Source organism: Populus trichocarpa, chromosome 10, assembly GCF_000002775.5.
Source record: "Populus trichocarpa isolate Nisqually-1 chromosome 10, P.trichocarpa_v4.1, whole genome shotgun sequence".
Lineage (NCBI taxonomy): Eukaryota > Viridiplantae > Streptophyta > Magnoliopsida > Malpighiales > Salicaceae > Populus > Populus trichocarpa.
Window position 1 is genome coordinate 18,885,939 of NC_037294.2, and position 19,249 is coordinate 18,905,187.

Genomic DNA, 19,249 nt, shown 5'->3' on the forward strand with positions numbered 1-19,249 from the left:
CACGAAACGCGTTTCAGTTTTTTCCTCTAATTTTTACACAAGTAGGCTGATTGGGCTCGGGCCCATCATAAAAAAATAGACTTGACAGCCCGTCTCTTGTATAATTTTTGCCTAACCAAACGTGCCCTTGATACAATCAATCTAAATTCTCACAGTTGCTTGACAAGAAGAGGCTTCTTGCTTTAGTTCAAAGCTCTGATTTGGGTTCGCATTCGCATAACTTGCTCAGCGATTCAAAGCATCAAAGAGGAAGCAGCTTTGCCTTCACAGGTTATTTTATTGCAAGTTCGGTTCTTTTATATTGTGTTTTCATATTCTTATTTGATCTGCTTCTTCATTTGTGTGCTTAACTTGCTACCTTCGAAAGCATTAGATTTATTTTATGCTGCCAACGATGACATTGTATATTTTCGTGTTCAATGCGTGATATTTTTTTGATGATTTTTTCTCTTTGAATTTTTAAAGCAGTTTCTTTGAAATTATATTGATGAAAAACTCAGTCATTCTACGGTAGCTTATGCCTCTTTTATCTTTGGATCAAAACGAAAGGTAGACATAAACAAGATTTATAGGGTAGCACAGAGTTGAAGGAGTGAGAGATCCTATTTTCACATGCATAAGAGTAACTTGTCTCCTGTTTGTCTACTTTTTCCCTCTTTATTTTTTCTGGAATTTCATCGATTCTGAGCATAAAATTTTGGGTTCTGTGTAGTTAATTTGGGCTTTGTTTATCATTTAGGAAATGGGTTTGTGGACTTTATTGGAGGGCTTTCTGCTTCTTGCAAATGCATTTGCAATATTAAATGAAGATCGGTTTCTTGCACCTAGAGGATGGAGCTTCTCTGAATTCTCTGTAGGACGAACAAAGTCTTTGAAAGGCCAGCTTATCGGTCTCATTTATGCGACCCAATATATGAGAGTTCCACTTATAATACTCAATTCCATTTGCATCTTTGTAAAGCTGGTGTCTGGATGATGATGCTAAGGTAAGTTAAAACCGTATTGTATGTTTGTCTCTACGTGTGATTGCTGGTAATAGATTGCATGGGTAGATTTTTGGTCAAGTAATGATGGGCTTCACTAGGGCTAGCCCCTTACCCTTGGCTGGGACTTTTTGTTTAACATACATGCTAAAACGGATAGAAACTGAGTTCTTTCATTATGATGAAGTGACCTGGATCTCGTGAGAAATGAGATAGAAATTTGAGAATGTTTGCATGAACACAACTCCAGAATTTGAGATCGGTGGCCTTTGTTACTACTAGATTTTAATCATTGGTTATATGCTTTAAAGAATTCAATTGCTTAGATAAGGCCTCCAGTATGCTTTGAGAATGTTTTTGTTTCTCTTTCTAAAGATTAAGCATACGTCGTAGGCCATTTTCTGATTTATGCTTACACAGTGTGTCAAATCAGTAACAAGGATCGCAGGATGAGGATATGCAAATGCAATTGATGCTTAAAAAGATTTTTCCCCCTTAAAATTAATCAGGTAGGAAGACAACTAAATCCCGTACCTCTGGATTGGATTTATACTGGAGCTGCCAGAGGCAAAATTGAGATTGGCAGATAAAAGAAAATACAATATGACATCAAATATTATGATGAGAATGGTGACTGGATGTGACATCTCTCTTTTTCAATCTTGTGTGATTGAAGATTAAACCCATGTTATGTATTCCTTTGCTCAGTGCATAGGTTGGTCGTTGACTAGTCTTTTATTTTACTGCTTCAACTCATAAGCTTGCTAATTTTGAGAAGGATTCCTCCTTAACCAAGAACGAAGCAAATGCTTGGGGGGGGGGGGGGGGTGTTCCTCCAGCGTTGACTTTATCTTTTTTTGCTTCTTTTCATTTCTTTTTGTTATTTTAAAGTTCACATTTAGTCCATAAGTTATTGTTTGAGCTTGAATCTAGGATATAAATTTCTGTTTACAACTATCTTTCTGTGATTAATTTAGTTCCTTTTCTTGTGTGGCAGCAATCATGGAGTTTGGCTAATAGGATTGTAAACAACATTTCTTTTTAGAAAGGCAGAGGAGGCATACGATTCAGGAAATCCAAGACATGATTGATTTATTTGGAATATCCTTTCTCAAAAACTAGTGTTTTTAAGGTTACATATGTTGCGGGAAAAAAAAACGATGAGATGTGGGGTGAAAATGGTGTGGATTTAGGGCCATTTTATAATTGGTGTTTGTATTGTTTGACAAGTTTCAAAAGTAACTAACGTTCTATGACATTTAGTGTTTTGTTGTCAACCTAATTATTCTTCATGATTTGATGCAGTAATAATGTTTTTCCTTCATTTCTCGATAGATTCTGAATGTTAATGCGAGGAACACCCTTACTGGAGTGGATGTATTTTACGCTCGTTATGCATTTGAAGTTGCGGTCTTGTGTGTGAAAACCAATTGTGACTTCACTGTTTGGTTCTTATGGGAACATTTGGTGTTCATTTCATCAGTGTGGTGAGGGGCTTCATGTGATTCTTCTACATGCAGGCAGATGTTGAAATAGGATACCTGGGGTGCTGGTCCCTTTTTCAGTTAATGCTGTGATATTGATGCGCAAAATCTGATGTTTGCCCAAAATTTTTTATAAATCAGAGGAATGAAAGCGCACTCCTTTCACTTCTCCTTTTTAACCAACAACCTATCAAGATTCCACTCTCCATTATAGGATTCTACAACCTCCATACGGGTTGTGCTGTGATGGAGAGCACAAGTTTAGAAGTTTTTATACTATATTCAACGAGGTACTATTTCAAGAAGTGTACGTGTCGAATGTAGCTGTTTCTGCCATCATTTTTATGTTGGCATCTATTTATCTATTTTTGCAGACTCGATCTGGATGTCAAGTAATCGGGATAATGAATTCTGCATATAATCACACCATATGTTATGCAACCATTCTCCTGCATTTTTTAAGCAGAGAATTGGGCATTACGTTGTAAATTTGTGATAGACGGTGTTCAGTGGAAAAGATTTGTTGTTTCAAGGGCGCCTGGTGAGTATTCTGAAGCTATACTTGAGGATTTCTAAGGCCCTTAGTATATCTTTTCTTTTTTTGGTTTTTCTCAATCTATTTATGAGCAATAGATTTCATCGAAAGTTGCAGTTATCGAAATTAAACGCCACGAGCTGCACACCAGGCAACAAAGTATATAAATTGGCAAACACCGAAAAACACCAGTCTGGATGAAGGTGTGAAGCTTCGTTGATTGCGGAAAATCTATATACTATTTTATGAAGGTAGCTATAAGAAAAATACAAAAGAAATCAAATGTTAACTGAAATGCGGATAAAGTCTAAATCAAGTGGATTCAATCGAAATCTAATTTTCACTATAAATCAGCGAATACATGGTATGTTTTGGAATCTACAGCAATAAGTCTCAGAGCTGAAACTGCTGCTGCAATGGACATAAGGCCGAAAAAATAAACATTGAACCAATGCCAAAGCTTTTGTAGAGAAGTCAATTTGTTCTTCTTTGCTTTTAGGTACATGTGGTTGGCCAGAATAAATGTAAGGGGGAAGGTGCTTATAGCGCCAGTAAGGCTCATAAAATCTCCAAGGAAAGGCAGAAGAGCTGCCACCAGCGTGTTAATAGTTAGGTAGCCGCCTCTTACCCCGACCCTAAACGACAAGTTGCGAATTGAAAATGGACTTCCTATAATCCCGTACTTTGTATCCAAGTACTCATACATTGGGCTTGCAAATATCTACAAGAAGCAGGTGTATGTTAGCGCAGCAGTCAAAAAGAAGAAGAAGATATAGCGATAAAAGGAGATTTTCAGAAAGCACGAGTCTTGAATGAATTACATGCAGAGCAATGACTGTTTGAAGGAATGCAGAGATGTTGGCCAATGCCTTCACCCAAACCGGGCCATTGACGCTGCTAAGCAAATAGCTTGATGTTGAAGATCCATAAGCCCAATATCCAATAAATGTCACTGCATACATTGGTAAGACTCCAGCCGAGAATTGGAAGTAAAGTGATTTCATCATGTTACTGACAACGGGCTGTTTTATTGTTGCCTGGTGCAAAGCAGACACCAAAAGACGTGTAAGTTTTGGAGGCATAAAAACAAGAGAAAAGGGAAGAAATAACCTTACATAGCCTACATCCTGTGAAATATACTACCATCAATGTTAGCCTCAAGAAGTATGCACTATTATGACTACCGAACACAGGTTTCCAAATACAAAAGGGTCAAACTTCGATAAATCTCGGACCATACAAGAGAATAAGAGGCTGAGGCTGCAAAATAGCTTTACAGCCGGATATAAAATAGATATCCAATAAAAATGCATTCATTCCCCGACTACAGTTATATTACATCATTTTTATTTTTATTTAGATGGGGCAAAAGAACACTCTCAAATTCTGTGAAAAACTCATAGACTTGATCCCTTGCTTACCTGTATTTCTGGAAGCATTCCTGTATTAAATGCAAAAACCAGATTAGCAGATGCTCCTATTGTTGTAAAGATTTTGCTTCTTGTTGTTCCTGGAATGCTGTAATCCCTGGCTGGTGCTTCAATTCCTATAACAGCACAGATATTGATGCAAATTCAGAACTAGAGAAACAATGGCCTGGGCTAGAAAAATAAGCAAAATAAAAATTACGTTTATCATGCCTAAACTCAAATTTATGGTGGGCAAATAGGACAGGAAACATAATGGTAAGAAATTGAAGGAAAATGAAATTCAAAAAAAAATTAGCAAAAGAAACTCTCGGAAGCAATATGATCTATAAGTTGTTAATTCTTAACAATCTAGGGACAACATACAGTATGGAAACAGTAATCAAATCATACAAACAGAAAACGCACAGCCAAGTTTGATGAGAACCAATAATTGTATCAAACTGTATGTCAAATTTACTATTGCTGCGTATGTCAGACAGTGTACCGTGTTGAAGGAAAAGAGAGTGGCGATTCCTTAGAAGATAGCCATCTACCTCCCTCTCTATCTATCTATCTATACATTTACACATCTGGCTGGCTGCATAAAGAATTGCTTTGTGCAAAAGATGTATTTTCCATCTTACTCGAAATCATATTGCAATTACAGACTCAGCACTAAGGTTTGCAACATCCCTCTCATAGAAATCCTTCATTTCTTCACACAATCAAATAGTAAAAGGGAAAGAATGCATGAAGCAAGGTGCATGGCATTACCGGAATGAAAAGCAAACAACAGACTACTTTGGCACAACAAACTTACCATCCTTAACAGAAAGCACAAACGCCACAACTATATATATCAGGCTGAAAACCGTGGAAACTCCCAACCAAAGTCTGAGAGCAGACAAGTGGGGAATTGACATGGCAAACAAGGCACATACAAACCCAGAAATGGCAATGAAGTATGGGAGTTTCATGACATGGTCATCGCTAAAAAGAACATAGACAGCCTGCATACCAAATGCATAGAATCAGAAAAACGAAATCCAGAAAAGAAAGAAAAGAAAAACCCGAAAATAACTTCATATATCATCATATAAATGAACTTCTTATACCTAGCAAGAAGAATTCAAATCATTATTCCTCTTATTGGCCGTAGCTTGTATCCATAATTAATTAATTAATTGATGTCAAACAAAGGAAGAACTCAATGCATAAATCTCGATGAAAAACTGAGAACAACTTTTTTGACGAAAAAGAGAGAAAGTAGAAGACAAAACATTATCCTGAAAAAAACATAATGCACTGCAAAAGAGACTCCCAGTTTTACCAGGCATGTAAATCTTGAAATGAAGAGTAATCCAATATGCCTAATGTGATGTTACCTTCAAAGCTGATCCAGCCAAAATGATGTATCCCGTGTTAATCATAAAAAGATTAACATATTGCAATCCCCAGGTTAAAGAATAAGCTTTCCTACCTGCAGCAAAAGGGCCCTTCATCAAATATAAGAAATGTCGATAAATTAATGTGCATGTCTAATTTAAAGAGTACGTATAATAAATCATCATTCATTTTCCGTTTTTCACATACCATAGATAAATCCTGCAAGATCTCTGTATCTGATATGTCTCCTCCCTCCAAATTCATGCAGCTCGGCTATAAGAGAATTTGCATACAGTGATATTGCAGTGGCTATGATCAAACCTACTACTCCAGGTATCCAGCCCAAGGGAACCATAATGGTCCCAGAATATCCCAATACATAGGCACTATTGATACCGGTGGTGAGGACAAAACCAACTTGAAACCATGAATCTGTGAATTCCAGTACAGAAAGTCAAACGACCTCAAAGTAACAATAACTCAAAAATACAATTGAGTGCCCAGAAATGAAACACCCTTTATCAAAAATCCATTTTCTTCCCTAAAAAAATTGTAAACCAGACGTTAAAACAACCAATCAGATAAAAAAGGGTGTAAAAAACCCATTATACATCAATCAGAAAACATTAAAAACACGGAACTCTAGAGTTTCATCTAGCCCACGTTTTCTTTTTGAAAGAGGAACAGCTTCATTAACATAATAACATCCCAAGGAATTGAAACCGAACAGGCGAGTTAAGTTTTTACGCGGACAACCGCTCCACGCTACAGGTGGAAGAAACCAGAAAAGGACAAAACCAGACACAAAATCCCAAAAAATGGAAAGAAAGATTCACCGTGTCAAAAGAAAGGGAAACAAACCACTGCTAATCTGATGGGCAGTCTCGGGAATCTCAACTGCTGAGTTATCCTCGTCAAAAACTTTTCGAGGCCTGGTAGAGTTCCCTGCTCCATCTCCATTGACTTCCATTATAGAGCTTGACTCTTGGTGAGGATCCTCTCTTGTTTCTTGTCCTCCGGCCAAGAGCGGCTGGCCCTCTGCCTCTTGAATTGATATGTGTATGACAGCCAGATTGTATGATGAGTATCTGCCTTCTATTTATATATTTAGTAATTAATATTATGTATCTGGAGGCAGAGAGTTAACAGTAATCGCAGCCAGCAAAGTAGGACACTTTGTTTTGAGTCCTAAATGATTTGGTCTCTCAGAGAGAATCAATATTGCTGATCTTTCTCTTCTTTCTGTACTTTCCCTTCTGGGGCAGTGGCATCGGTCAGATTTTTTCCTTCAAAATGCGTGTCACCATAAAACTTTGAGAATTATTATCCCGTGAGAAACCTGGCCCATTGCTCCCTCCCTCTCGAAAAACACCATCAGCATGGTGCTAATTGATAATTAATTTTCGAAAAAACACCATCACCATGGTACTAATTGATACTACTTAACCATTTTAGATTTATTAATTATTAGTAGATGCGTATAGAGCAACGCAAAAAAGTTCCTTTGCAGTAAACGAATATGGGTAAATCACAATAATCCGAAGATAAAGTTAAGCAAAAGAAATGGGTTGGTGGATAGCATCAGTAGACTTTTGGAACAGCTTGATTGAAAGAAGCCTAAACGTAAGGGATACACTCAACTTCTAAAGAGATTTGGATGATCCATACCACCGAGCTAGTTTCTTCAAATCACCCAAAAATTTTAAAACTTGATCCTCTTCACGTTCAAGAAAACATTACTAAATCCCTTTTTATATCTACATGTATTGGCTATTTAAAAAAAAAAATCACCCTCTTCGCAGTAAAAGAATTTAGAAACAAAGAATTTCATGCGAACAAATCATGGATGGTCTTTAATTATGTAAAATAAAAATCACAAAACTGGTACGCGCATTGGATGGATTTTTTCCATGTAAACGTGTGTATCCATGATTCTATAATGAAAGATTGTAATGACAGGTGGTGTTCAATTATGCATCTCGTCGGCTTCAATTTGAAAATCAATGATATGACAATTAAATTAGTGAATTGACTGCAAATTTAGTATTTGTAATAACTGATTCTTTTATGTTTCTTTTTTAACTAAAAGTTTAAACTTGATTCTTTGAAATTCTACTAATTTATTTTTTTTTAGATATGTTTCAACCTTTGACTTAAGAAAAAATTAAACTGTTAATTTTTTAATTTATTTTTATAATTTTAATATATTTTCAAGTATTAAAACATAATTTAAATGGTGTGGGGGAATTACTGTTCTCCCACGCACATTTCACTGTGGATTACAACAGTAATCCACAGTGATTCTTTTCTATTTTTCCTTTTTTTTTGTTTTGTTTTTTTTTCTAACTTTTCCCATTTTTTTTTCGTTTTTTTTCAATTTTTTTTTAAATTACTTTTTTTTTTCAACTTTCCTAATTTTTTTTTTGTTTTTTTCAAAATTATTTTTGTTGATTTTACTTTTTAAATATTGACCTAGTTAAAATTTTTACTTTATAATTTTTTCTTGAAAATATTGTGGATTGCTTTGATGTTTTCCACATAGTTTTTCTATTTTATTTTTTTATTTTTCAAAATTATATTTTTTATTTTTCAAAATTATATTTTTTAATTTTTTTTAATATGGAGCTGATTGAAAATTTAGTTTTATAATTTTTTTTCTTTAAAACATTGTTTATTGCTACAATGTTTCTCCGCATGGTTTTTCTTAATGATTTTCTCTAAAATTATCTTTTTTTATTTTATTTTTTAATATTGAGCTGGTTAAAAATTACAGTTACAATATGTGAGGAAAACACTTTAACTTTCCTCGAAAATTACTGCTGGTTGCTACAGTGTTTTTTCCCACATGGTTTTTTTTTCTGTTTTCGTTATGTTTTTCCCTAAAATTATCTTTGTCAATTTTATTTTTTAAATATGAAGCTGGTTAAGAATTGTAATTACAAGTAAATACAAGTTTTTCCTCAAAAAACACCATTGATTGATATAGTTTTTCCTCACATTGTTTTTTTCCAGTTTCTTTTGTGTTTTTTTTTATAATATTTTTTTCCAAAATCATTTTCATCGATTTTATTTTTTTAAATATTGAGTTGGTTAAAATTTAACTTTGTAATAAAGCTTAATCATGTGGGGAAAGTATTGTAGTTTTGCTCATAAAACATTGTGGATTGCTACAGTGTCTCTTCGTATAGTTTTTTGCTGTTATAATTTTTTTCAAATTATTTTTTTCAATTTTATTTTTTTAATATTGAGTTGTTTGTGAATTATAATTACAAGTCATTACAAATAAGGCTAAATCATGTGGGGAAGCACTGTAACTTTCATCACAAAACACTGTGAATTGCTATAGTGTTTCCAACATGATTTTTTTCGTCTTTTTAGTGTTGGTTTTGTTATTTTTTTTGTTAAATTATCTATGTTGATTTTTTTTTAATATTGAGTCGATTAAGAATTTAGCTTTATTATTATTTTTTAAGACACTGTAAATTGTTGCAATGTTTTCTCATGTGATTTTTTTATAATTTTTTCCAAAATTATATTTGTCAATTTTTTTTTAATATTGAGTTGGTTAAGAATTATAATTACAATAAAGCTAAATCATATGAGGAAAGCGTTGTAGTTTTTCTCACAAAACACTGTGGATTGCTATAATATTTCTCTAAATAGTTTTTTAGTTTATTTTATTGGGAAAAACGCTATAGTTTTCCTCACAAAACATTGTCAATTACTGCAACATTTTTTTTCATGGGTTTTTTTCCTTCCAAAATTATCTTTATTGATTTTTTTAATATTAAGTTGGTAGAGATTTAGCTTTGTTTTTTTTTTTTTGCTTTTTATTAACTGAAAAGCTAAATCATGTGGCGAAAGCACTGTATCTTTCCTCACAAAACACTGTAGATTGCTACAAATTATTTTGTTCAGTCTCTAAGTTTTTAATCACCAACACAACTTTTTTTTCCTTCATGAAATATTTGCTCCATCATACCTTTAATTTTTATTACTTATCTAGTGTTGGTCCACAATTATAACACTATCAAGTGCATTTGTTTTATAAACTCGCGGTAACGCGCGCTCAAGTCATCTTGTAAATACTCTAAAAAATATCCTATATTACAGTACCATACACATAAAATATCGAGCGGTGAAAATTAAATTGAAGAGACGTGAGAGTGCTCTAGTCCCTGAAGTGACGTTGGTAAACTCGAGAGTGCTGTAGTCACTGATGTGATGTTGGCAAACATGAAATGACTGCCTACTTTTTTTTCTTTTCTTTTTCAAGTCTCTCCTCAAATTTGTGATTTTGGGTTTATTATTGTGGATTTGGTGGAATGGAAGGTGGGAATTTATCATTCTCTTTCCAGGTAGTAGCAATTCTTAACGAAGGAGGGAGAAACTTAAATGTATTATGAGCAATAAATGTATTTTATTTATTATTTATTAAATAGAAATTTAAATATTTTTATTTTATTCATCAAATTTCAAGTATTTGTTCGAGTATCGATTTTTCAAGTATTATTCAATATCCAACCTAAAATTTAAAATCTAAATAGATATGATACGAATATCTGTATCTCAAACCAAGTTTAAAATATCCAAGCCAGTTATTTAAAAAAAAATCACTCATAAATCCACTAGAGCGATATTAATGGAGTTTTTAACAGACCCATGATGTCCAGCATCGGTAGGTAAAAAAACACGTGGAGAAAATGGGGATGCCAGGGTGCAAGGGACAACCAGAAAAAATAACCTCAACTTGTGCTGTTGACTTTGAGAATGCTAGTGGCATACTGGTCTGGTCTACTATTAGATTTTTCAACATACTTTACACGCGCACGGGTCAAGCTTTTTTTTCCTGGTAAAAAAATTATAGCCACGGTTTTTTTTACATGTTATTGTAATTAAAAAAATTCTAAGTAAAAATTAAAAAATTTATACATGCATCTATTTTTTTAAAAGTATGACAATGTAAATTTTACACACGACTTGCAAGTATTAATATGTTTATATATATATATATATATATATATATATGATTATTTGTTTTTAGCCCTTTAAAAAGATCCAATGACGCTTGAGAATATCTAATCATGGCCCATGAGCGGATCATACAGACATCAGGTCAGGTGATCACTAGAGCTCAAAAGGTCACGACAGAATATTGGTGCGTTTGGATTCTTTTTCTTTTCAAAATGCGTTTTTTTTTAATTAGCGTGGGGTGTTCGGGCCAGCTTGCGCGTATCACGACTATTCCCCACAGGCCACTGAACACTCTGCAAGTCCAGTGAGCAGGTAAGACACCGCGGGGGTGACAGGCGTACGCAGAGAAAGTCGAACTTGGGACGGCAGAAGGAGACAAGCCCCCACACACCGCTGAAGCACGACCCTCAAGCGTTTTCAAAATGCGCTTTGATTAGATGCATTGCTCTTGCCAATCGGCTCTCCCATCCTCTTCTCATTCTCTGGATAGATTAAAATAGAACACCCTTTTACTTGAGTTCGTGGTCTGGTGGGGAAAGATACTTTTTTTTTCCTGTACTTGAATTCGATTTTTTTTGTGCATGTCTATCACTCTCGTGGTGTCTTACATACCCACTGGGCTTGCAGGATGTTCAGTGAACCTGAAGATTAGTTGTGGTGCACGAAAGCTGTCCCGGACATCACGGTTTTAAAAAAAAACACCCTTTTTATACGTTGTTGTGCAGATCATTCCCCCTAACTCCATCGCACAAGAAAAGTTTTTCTTTTTGCTTTTTTCCATTTCGATTTGAGAGCTATGCATAGAAAATCTATTATTTAGCTCTCTTTTTAAATTATTTTTAGAGCATTAGCTGAATTTATTTTTATATTTTGAGTCCTCTCTTTAATATATTCTTACAAATATAATAACTCTGAATGTATCCTTACATGTTAAATTACTTTTTAATATAAGATTGTAAAATTTTATTTTTTAATATCTTATATTAAAATATTTTTTTTAATATAAGATATTTTCGTTTGCATTGATAAAATTACTCTCATATGAAAAACTTAAACTCGACTTGATTGGTTATAAATAATATCTTATAAGAAGTAATCATGTCATGTCATATAAAAATTTCATTTGCGTCAAATGAAATTCGTACCTAAACCTTATATTGAAGTATTTAAATCTTAAAATGAACTTTCAAGAACGGTCGTTTCTTCTTGGAAAGAAGGGTTGTAAGGATGTGAAACAATGATATGATAAGATATTGAAATTCATAATTAATTAATTGCTGAGGAATTATTAGATATTGCTGGAATAATATTGTTTTACTTGTATAAAAGGGAGTTTCATGATCGATCATTGGTAGATCCCACTGCTATACGATAGAGAAAACACTATCCAACAATGGCCTTCAATTACTTTTCTTTAGCCCTATTTGATCTAGCAATTCGATTTAGTGACTCCTCTACATTGGGATTTAGTCCAAGCTAAACTAGTAAAAAAAATTATTTTTTTATTAAAATAATATCACTTTAATTTTTTTTAAAAAATAATTAAAAGTTAAGTTAAATTTAACCCTCAAATTAAATTTGAATTGATGAATTAGTTCATTAATCAAGCCTCATAACTAAACACTCTGTTGTAAGATTACTAGGGAGTGCTTCGCAAGTAACTAGGTGATTTTATTTTCTTTCCTTTCCTTTTTTTATTTTAATTCCCATCAATTAGAGTACGTTTATTTTTTAGATAGCTTTTGTGATTATAATTTTTAAAAAAAATTAAAAAATATAGTTAGGCGTGGTTAGTTGGATTTAGATACGTGTTTGATAAAAATTATGGTTGAGGTTTATATGCAGTAAAAAAACATGTATAAAATGTTTGGTAATTTGTGGCTGTGGTTGTTTTTCAAAGTGTTTTTTACTTGGAAATGCATCAAAATAATTTCTTTTATTTTTAAAAAATTATTTTTAATATCAGTACATCAAAATGATCTGAAAACACAAGAAAAATATTAATTTGAATTTTTTTAAATTACTTCATTTTAAACTTAATTTTCTAGTAGATTCCACAATTAAAAAAATATAATTTTAACTTGTTTTTTGCACCGTAAATACAAAAACTACAAACAAACGCAGCCTAAGTATAGAAGGAGTTTAGCGCCTTGTTACTTTCAAAAAGAGGATCTGTCTTGACCATCTCTTTTCCGGAAGCAAGTTTCCCGGGTCGTTGAACAAATTTTTCTCATACAACAACACAATACGATTAAAGCATGGCAAAAAAGTCTGAATTACAAATACCCCGCAATTTCTCATGCCACAGTGCGATCGTTGCTAGTGATCGGAAATGGGCGTAAGAGCAATTTTGTTCAATGGGAAAAGAAAATGATTAATCACCGAAACATCGAAAGAATAACCAACTCACAATATATTTATGCTCTCGCATCTATTTCATTACTTTTTTTTAATATATATATATATATATATATATATATATATATATATATTCTAATTCATCACCAGTATAATACAATTTTGGCATAAAATAGGCTTTATAACATCTGTGAAAATGACATAAACCATTAACCAAGATCGATCTACCTTCATGCTCAAGTGTAAAGTTGCAAACGGCATGGAATCCATCTTTAAAATAATACAAAAGTAAGTTTTTGATTATTTTAAAGGGATTCCTGGGTCCATGGGAATTGAGAACCATGGGCACGAAGCCAATAACGCCATGAAAATCCGAAAAAATAAAAGATTGGTGAGAAGTCCACGTCAGTGAGGTGGCTGTCTACATTTGAAGTTCAAGATTTCCAGGGTAACAATTATGAAGGCTTGTTGGTTTACGTAACAACAGCTGGGTAGTTCGGGGCACATTGCCTTTTGCCAACCACCAAGAGACTGAAACGTGGAGATGCCACGTTCCCATGGAGACCTACGAGATGATAATCTCGATTAGCGATGTTGATATCCTCCGCTCCAAAGCCCATTGGGCCGACGCAGCTCCAAGCTTCCTTGGTGCTAAGTAATAATCTGGTCCAGCAAATCATTGCATGATAGGCTTTTAGTAATCTTGCACATTAATTAACGGCCTGGAATCAAGTGTAGAATGTGTTGGAACTAACTGGAAATTGGAATACCGTCAGCATCAGCCCAAGCGAAGGTGGGCAAGCCCGAACATCACCACAATACACCACGCTGACTCATCAGCCCCCATCTATTAATATCTATTTAGGAGAGAAGTACAGATTTATATTATTAAAGTTTTTTTTAAAATAAAAAATATTAAAATAATATATATATTTTTTATTTTATAAAATCTATTTTTAAAATCAATACATCAAAACCCAACAAATTAAACACAAACCAAGGCTGATGGGCCATCCAAGATTGCTATGATATTATTAAAGTAGTGTTAAGAATATGGTTAAAACTTACTTAGAAATTTAATATTTTTTACTTTAAATTAATATTTTTATATTTTTAAATTGTTTTGATATATTGATATTAAACATAATTTTTAAAAAATTTTAAAAAAATTATTTTAATATATTTATAAAAACCCTTTAAATTACAACCATTACCATTCTTAAAGAGATGCTGAACCTCTAGAAGCCACAGGTCGACAATGCACTTGTACCTAAAATTTCAAAACTTGCGGGTTTCGAAATGTCTTGTTTAGATTACAAAAAAGGCGATGTCAATTCACCACCCTTGAGCATTGCATAAGATTGCTGAGTATTGGGTTATGGTTGATATTATTTTTCAAATCAACTTAAGAAGTTTTTAATTTTTTTAAAAAAATTATAAATATAATTATCTATAAATAACGTTCAATTTAAATAAAAAAAACTTGTATCAAAATTGAGTTAAAGTCTTGATTTAATCAAAAGTTAAAATTTAACTTCTAACTTGTACTATATTCATTCTTTAAAAAATTTGTTTTCAATCATTTTTTTTATATATTAAATGCACCTTTCATTTAAATTTATTTTTTATTCATGTTATTTATGAAAACAACTCTTGGATTATCACTAAAAGTCAAAAGTTATTATTCGGAAATTATGTCAAACGAACTCACAAGTCAAAAGTTATAAAAAATGCCTTGAATCATTTTTACTATATATATATATTTTATTTAAAATTATTTTTACAAATGTTGAATATGTACTTTGCAGGCATTCTTCGTGTTTAGACACGTGAACAACCGTGTTTTTAAAAAATTCAATTTGTTTTTCTTATTAAAAATTAATTTTTTATGTTTTGAATTGTTTTGATGCGCTGATCTCAAAAATAATTTTTTAAAAATAAAAAATACCTTCTTGATGCAATTTAAAATAAAAAAATAATTTAAAAAGTAATCACAACTAAAACATACTTGAAAAGCATGATCAAATAGCGAGTCAAAGGAATAGCAAATGGTTACTGCGATCCCACAATTTTTGGAGAGACAGCCTTTTACCTTCCTTTCCGAGTCATGACAGGAAATCTTCTATGATTGACTAATTCTAGGCTTTCACCAAATGACTAGTATAACTTGTGTAAGAGACTTTTGTATGAACAATTTGTTGCTATAGCGTAGTCTTTACCTTCCTCTGGAGTCATGACAGGAAATCTTCAATGATTGACTTGTTTCAAGGCCTTCAACAGACGATTAATACTCTGTGAACTATTTGCTTGTATAGCATTAAATCTTTGCTATTCCACCAGTAACTAACAGTGGATACTCCATAGATGAAAAATAAATACAAAGAGTAGAGAAAATTAAAGAAAATATTTATGTATTTACCTGGAAAATTCAAATCATCTTCTATGGGATCCATCCTACTTTCTTTTTCATCTTTGCATATGCTTCACTCTTCAAAGAAGACCATAGATTGTCTATAATTAAGTACTCCCGGAATTATTATACATGCATATGCTCTAGCTATAAAAAAAAGAGGATAGAGCGAACCTGAGATATCTTGTTAACGATAAAATTCCTTTTGAGCCATTTCTTGCTTAGTTCTTGTGAACAAAACTGGTACAGAGTCTACAGACAAGTTTAGTGACAGGTGAGAACCAAAGGAGAAAAGCACCACACTCTGGTAACTCTTGAGGAATCGACATACCCAAGTGATAATGGAAGCCACTATAAATTCCTGGCTTGATAATATTTCCCCTTGCTTTTTTAATGACCGCGCATAGACCCTTGATTGTGATTTGATTTAAATTTGTGCAAATCGCTTGTGTTCTTCTCTCAGTCCACACATCAAACAAATTACGTGCATGACTTTCTTGGGACAACAGGGACCTCCAGAAGTTCTTAACCATTTGCATGCTTCATGTTTTGTTGATGCAAGGTAAAGCACTAAAGCTCCTCCATAGCATTGGTGGTGCACGGAAATTAGATTAGTCTATCCATAGACCTGGCAACCATAAGACCGGCTTTACTTTCTTTTCAACAAACAAAAAGGAACCTAAAATTTCTAAAGACTGATTTTCTGTTGTTAAAAAGAATAATGAAATCGGTTGCGCCATCACCAGCAGCGTGACTAACAACTTTCTGACTCGTCTCATTATCGTCTAGCAGACACAGGGTCTCACAAATCTGCAGAGCAAGCCTGCATGCCACTTCCTTACATATATGCTTTTCTTAAAACAATCAAACATAACATTTAAAACAACAAGAATTGGCGATGAACATACAACATACATTTAAAACTGGTAACATAATTAGACAAGGCATGTACAAATGTCAAATACTTAAATTGATCACGTTGCAACATAAATAACAGTAACATAATCCATTTGCATCCAGCTAGACATCTAGACAGAAAAGAAGTAATCACAATCTTCAACCGCATAGGTTAGTAACAACAAGCACAGAAAAAACTTAAACTCACAGCAGAAGTTTAAATACTACATGCTCTAATTCTCAACTCTTAACAACTTCCCCATCTTTCTCCACAACTACACTGATTTTCTCATACTTGAAATCAACTGGCTTCACATTACCCTTTGTTGGAAAAACTGTGTGCCTGTTCACAAAAACTGCCCAAACAAACAGAACCGCAAATGCCAACATCGCTCCGCACCCAGTCACAAAAATTATCCCAGCAAGAACTGATAAGGGACAAAACCTCCTCTTATGCACTCTTAATTCCTCATTAGGCTCATCCACATAACCATGTGGATCGGCTGGCAATGAATGCATCCGATTAGGCACCTTTCTTAATCTAAACCTCCATGAGTACACAATACAAGTCTCTAAAGATTTCCCATTAAATGACTGTAAGGCCACATAAACCTCATTATCTCCCCACGTTTTTGATAAATCAATTGAATATGCAATAGTTGGATTGTGTGGCCTTTCATCACCCACTTTACTTAACCTAACTTCTAATCTTTTCAAAGACACCTTATAATCGACCCAAGATTTCAACTTCTCCCCAGTATTTGTCTCTAAATGCACAGATGATGATGCATTGCTAACACCTACAGCTACAAGACTTGCGTTGAAATCACCCACATTACTATCACTTAAAGAGCCAATTTCAACACCCAGATAACTTTTCTCACTCAAGAACCCAGATTTACCCTGACCCAGAACTCTTAATGCAAAATTACGAGACCCCATTAAAAGAGAAAGACCATTGCCTTTACCGGAAATGGAGAACGAGAACTCAGTGGAAAACGATGTCGCTTTGGCAGGACTGAAGCTCGGAAATTTGAAAGGGTGTTTGTACATGAGAAGACCAGAACTTGACGGAAATGGGCTGGTGAGTAGCACGTGAGAGCCATCGTTGGAGACTTTGGCGTCCCCGAGAAGGGTAATTTGGGGATCGAAGTTGGGGTTTTTGCTGGTCAGGGTTACAAGCGAGAAAGTGGAAATGGGACAGAGTAGATGGAGTACAAGAACTAAGAGGTTAAAGGGTAATGTGGATCTGGAAATGGGGAATGTAGCCATGGAATTGGAATTGGAGGGATTTGGATCAATGTGATGTAAATGTTATGGTTTAATTAACAGATTTCCATTTCCAGGGTCTCTTGTGATTTTGTAGAGATGGAATTTCGATCACTTTGTGTGTTTTGGACATATACTTGCTGTTTTTTACTATATCAGCGCTTGCTTTCACGAGGAGGAAGGATTTTTTTTTTTTTTTTTTCTGGTCGAGTGTCTTCTCAAATAATTTAAATATTTATTTTTTTAAATTGATATGATATATTTAAAGTAATTTAATATTAAAAAAAAAATATTAGAAATTATTTTGTATTGTGTTAGATTTCCAAAAAAATAATTAAGTTAGCTAAATAATTTATGTTTGTTTTTACTAAGCTTTACATGTAATTGCGTTTTAAATTTTTAGAAGTTAAAAATATTATTTAACATTACGATGCAACTGCACTTTTCAAATAATTTAAGTTTTTTTTAAAGCTTTAAATTAATGTTTTTATTTTTTATTTTTTATCATTTTGATATGTTAACATAAAAAATAAAAAATATATTTTAAAATATTTCAAATAAAAAATACTTTAAAAAATAATCTCTACTACACTCCTAAACAAACTGAAAAAACTCATCTCATAATAATTTTAACAAAAAATATATTTTTTACAACTTTAATTAAATATATTTTTCTCAAATTTATTTTTAAAAAAACTCAAACTAAAAAAACTATCATAATATTAAAAAAATAAAAGGGATTCTCTAATCTATATAACACATCGTTTTTAATGTTGCTTTCATTACTGCAGTTTCAAAAGGATACAGTGGGGATGTTTTTTTGTGGTGTTTGATATTGTAGTTTAACTGTATTTAAAAAAAGTTATTTTTTAAAATTTAAATTGTATATATATATATATATATATATATATATATATATATCATTTTAATATAGTGATGTAAAAAATAAATTTTAAAAAATAAAAAATATATATTTTTAATATATTTTCAAGTAAAAAACATTTTAAAAAATAATTTTTATCACCCTTCATCGTTAATTAGTTCTCATGGTTTTATTCCATCCCTGGTTGATTTTATGTTTCTTTTCATCTATTTTTTTATATATAGAAAAGGGAAGAAAAGGTAAAAAATAAAAGAAATTGATGAGAAAAGAAGACATGTTGTTCGTGTACTAAAAAAATCATGTCAAGTTTCTTTATATTCCTTGTGATCTATTCTTTTAGTATTCTTAAGTTAAGTATCTTTCAAATTTATATTCTTTATCCATTCCTTTTGAATTCTTAAGTAAAGTATCTTTCCAATTGAACAGTAATTAAGGACGTTTTGGATATATTAAAGCTTGAAAGGGAGTTTTTGTAATATTTTCTTAACATTAAGGGAATTTTTGTCAAATATTCAAAATTCTAATTAGTTTATGTAATTTCATAATATCTCAAAATTTTTATTATAGTTTATCCCTTTTTTTATAGGCAAAATATCACCTCTTTAACTTAGGAAAAAGTATCACCAAGCTAGAAATGATGGGTAATCATAATATTGGCATG

At 32.7% G+C, this 19,249-nt stretch overlaps 3 protein-coding genes across 5 annotated transcripts; 1 reads left to right on the forward strand and 2 right to left on the reverse strand.

Moving 5' to 3' along the window:
- The first annotated feature begins 102 nt into the window (after positions 1 to 102).
- On the forward strand, positions 103 to 2,307 carry LOC7458096 (uncharacterized). Of its 2 annotated transcripts, none has more exons than XM_002315146.4 (3): positions 103 to 270; positions 740 to 986; positions 1,981 to 2,307. In XM_002315146.4, the coding sequence occupies exon 2, from the start codon at positions 743 to 745 to the stop codon at positions 974 to 976; it is 234 nt and encodes a 77-aa protein (XP_002315182.1). In that variant the 5' UTR covers positions 103 to 270; positions 740 to 742; the 3' UTR covers positions 977 to 986; positions 1,981 to 2,307. The 2 variants fall into 2 exon arrangements, with proteins under 2 accessions (XP_002315182.1, XP_024466985.1); XM_024611217.2 differs by having other exon boundaries at positions 115 to 285.
- A 1,016-nt stretch (positions 2,308 to 3,323) lies between these two features.
- LOC7490352 (proline transporter 1) lies at positions 3,324 to 7,593 on the reverse strand. 2 transcript variants are annotated; one of them, XM_002316206.4, is made up of 7 exons: positions 6,659 to 7,593; positions 6,005 to 6,229; positions 5,797 to 5,891; positions 5,232 to 5,421; positions 4,424 to 4,548; positions 3,824 to 4,039; positions 3,324 to 3,723 (listed from the first exon to the last, which is right to left on the reverse strand). In XM_002316206.4, the coding sequence occupies exons 1-7, from the start codon at positions 6,765 to 6,767 to the stop codon at positions 3,346 to 3,348; spliced, it is 1,338 nt and encodes a 445-aa protein (XP_002316242.1). In that variant the 5' UTR covers positions 6,768 to 7,593; the 3' UTR covers positions 3,324 to 3,345. The 2 variants fall into 2 exon arrangements, with proteins under 2 accessions (XP_002316242.1, XP_024466374.1); XM_024610606.2 differs by having other exon boundaries at positions 6,634 to 6,780.
- Positions 7,594 to 16,486: 8,893 nt separating this feature from the next.
- On the reverse strand, positions 16,487 to 17,843 carry LOC7458097 (L-type lectin-domain containing receptor kinase S.4). Its single transcript, XM_002316207.4, has one exon. It carries the CDS (start codon positions 17,706 to 17,708, stop codon positions 16,677 to 16,679), a length of 1,032 nt encoding a protein of 343 aa, XP_002316243.2. The 5' UTR covers positions 17,709 to 17,843; the 3' UTR covers positions 16,487 to 16,676.
- Between the last annotated feature and the right edge of the window lie 1,406 nt (positions 17,844 to 19,249).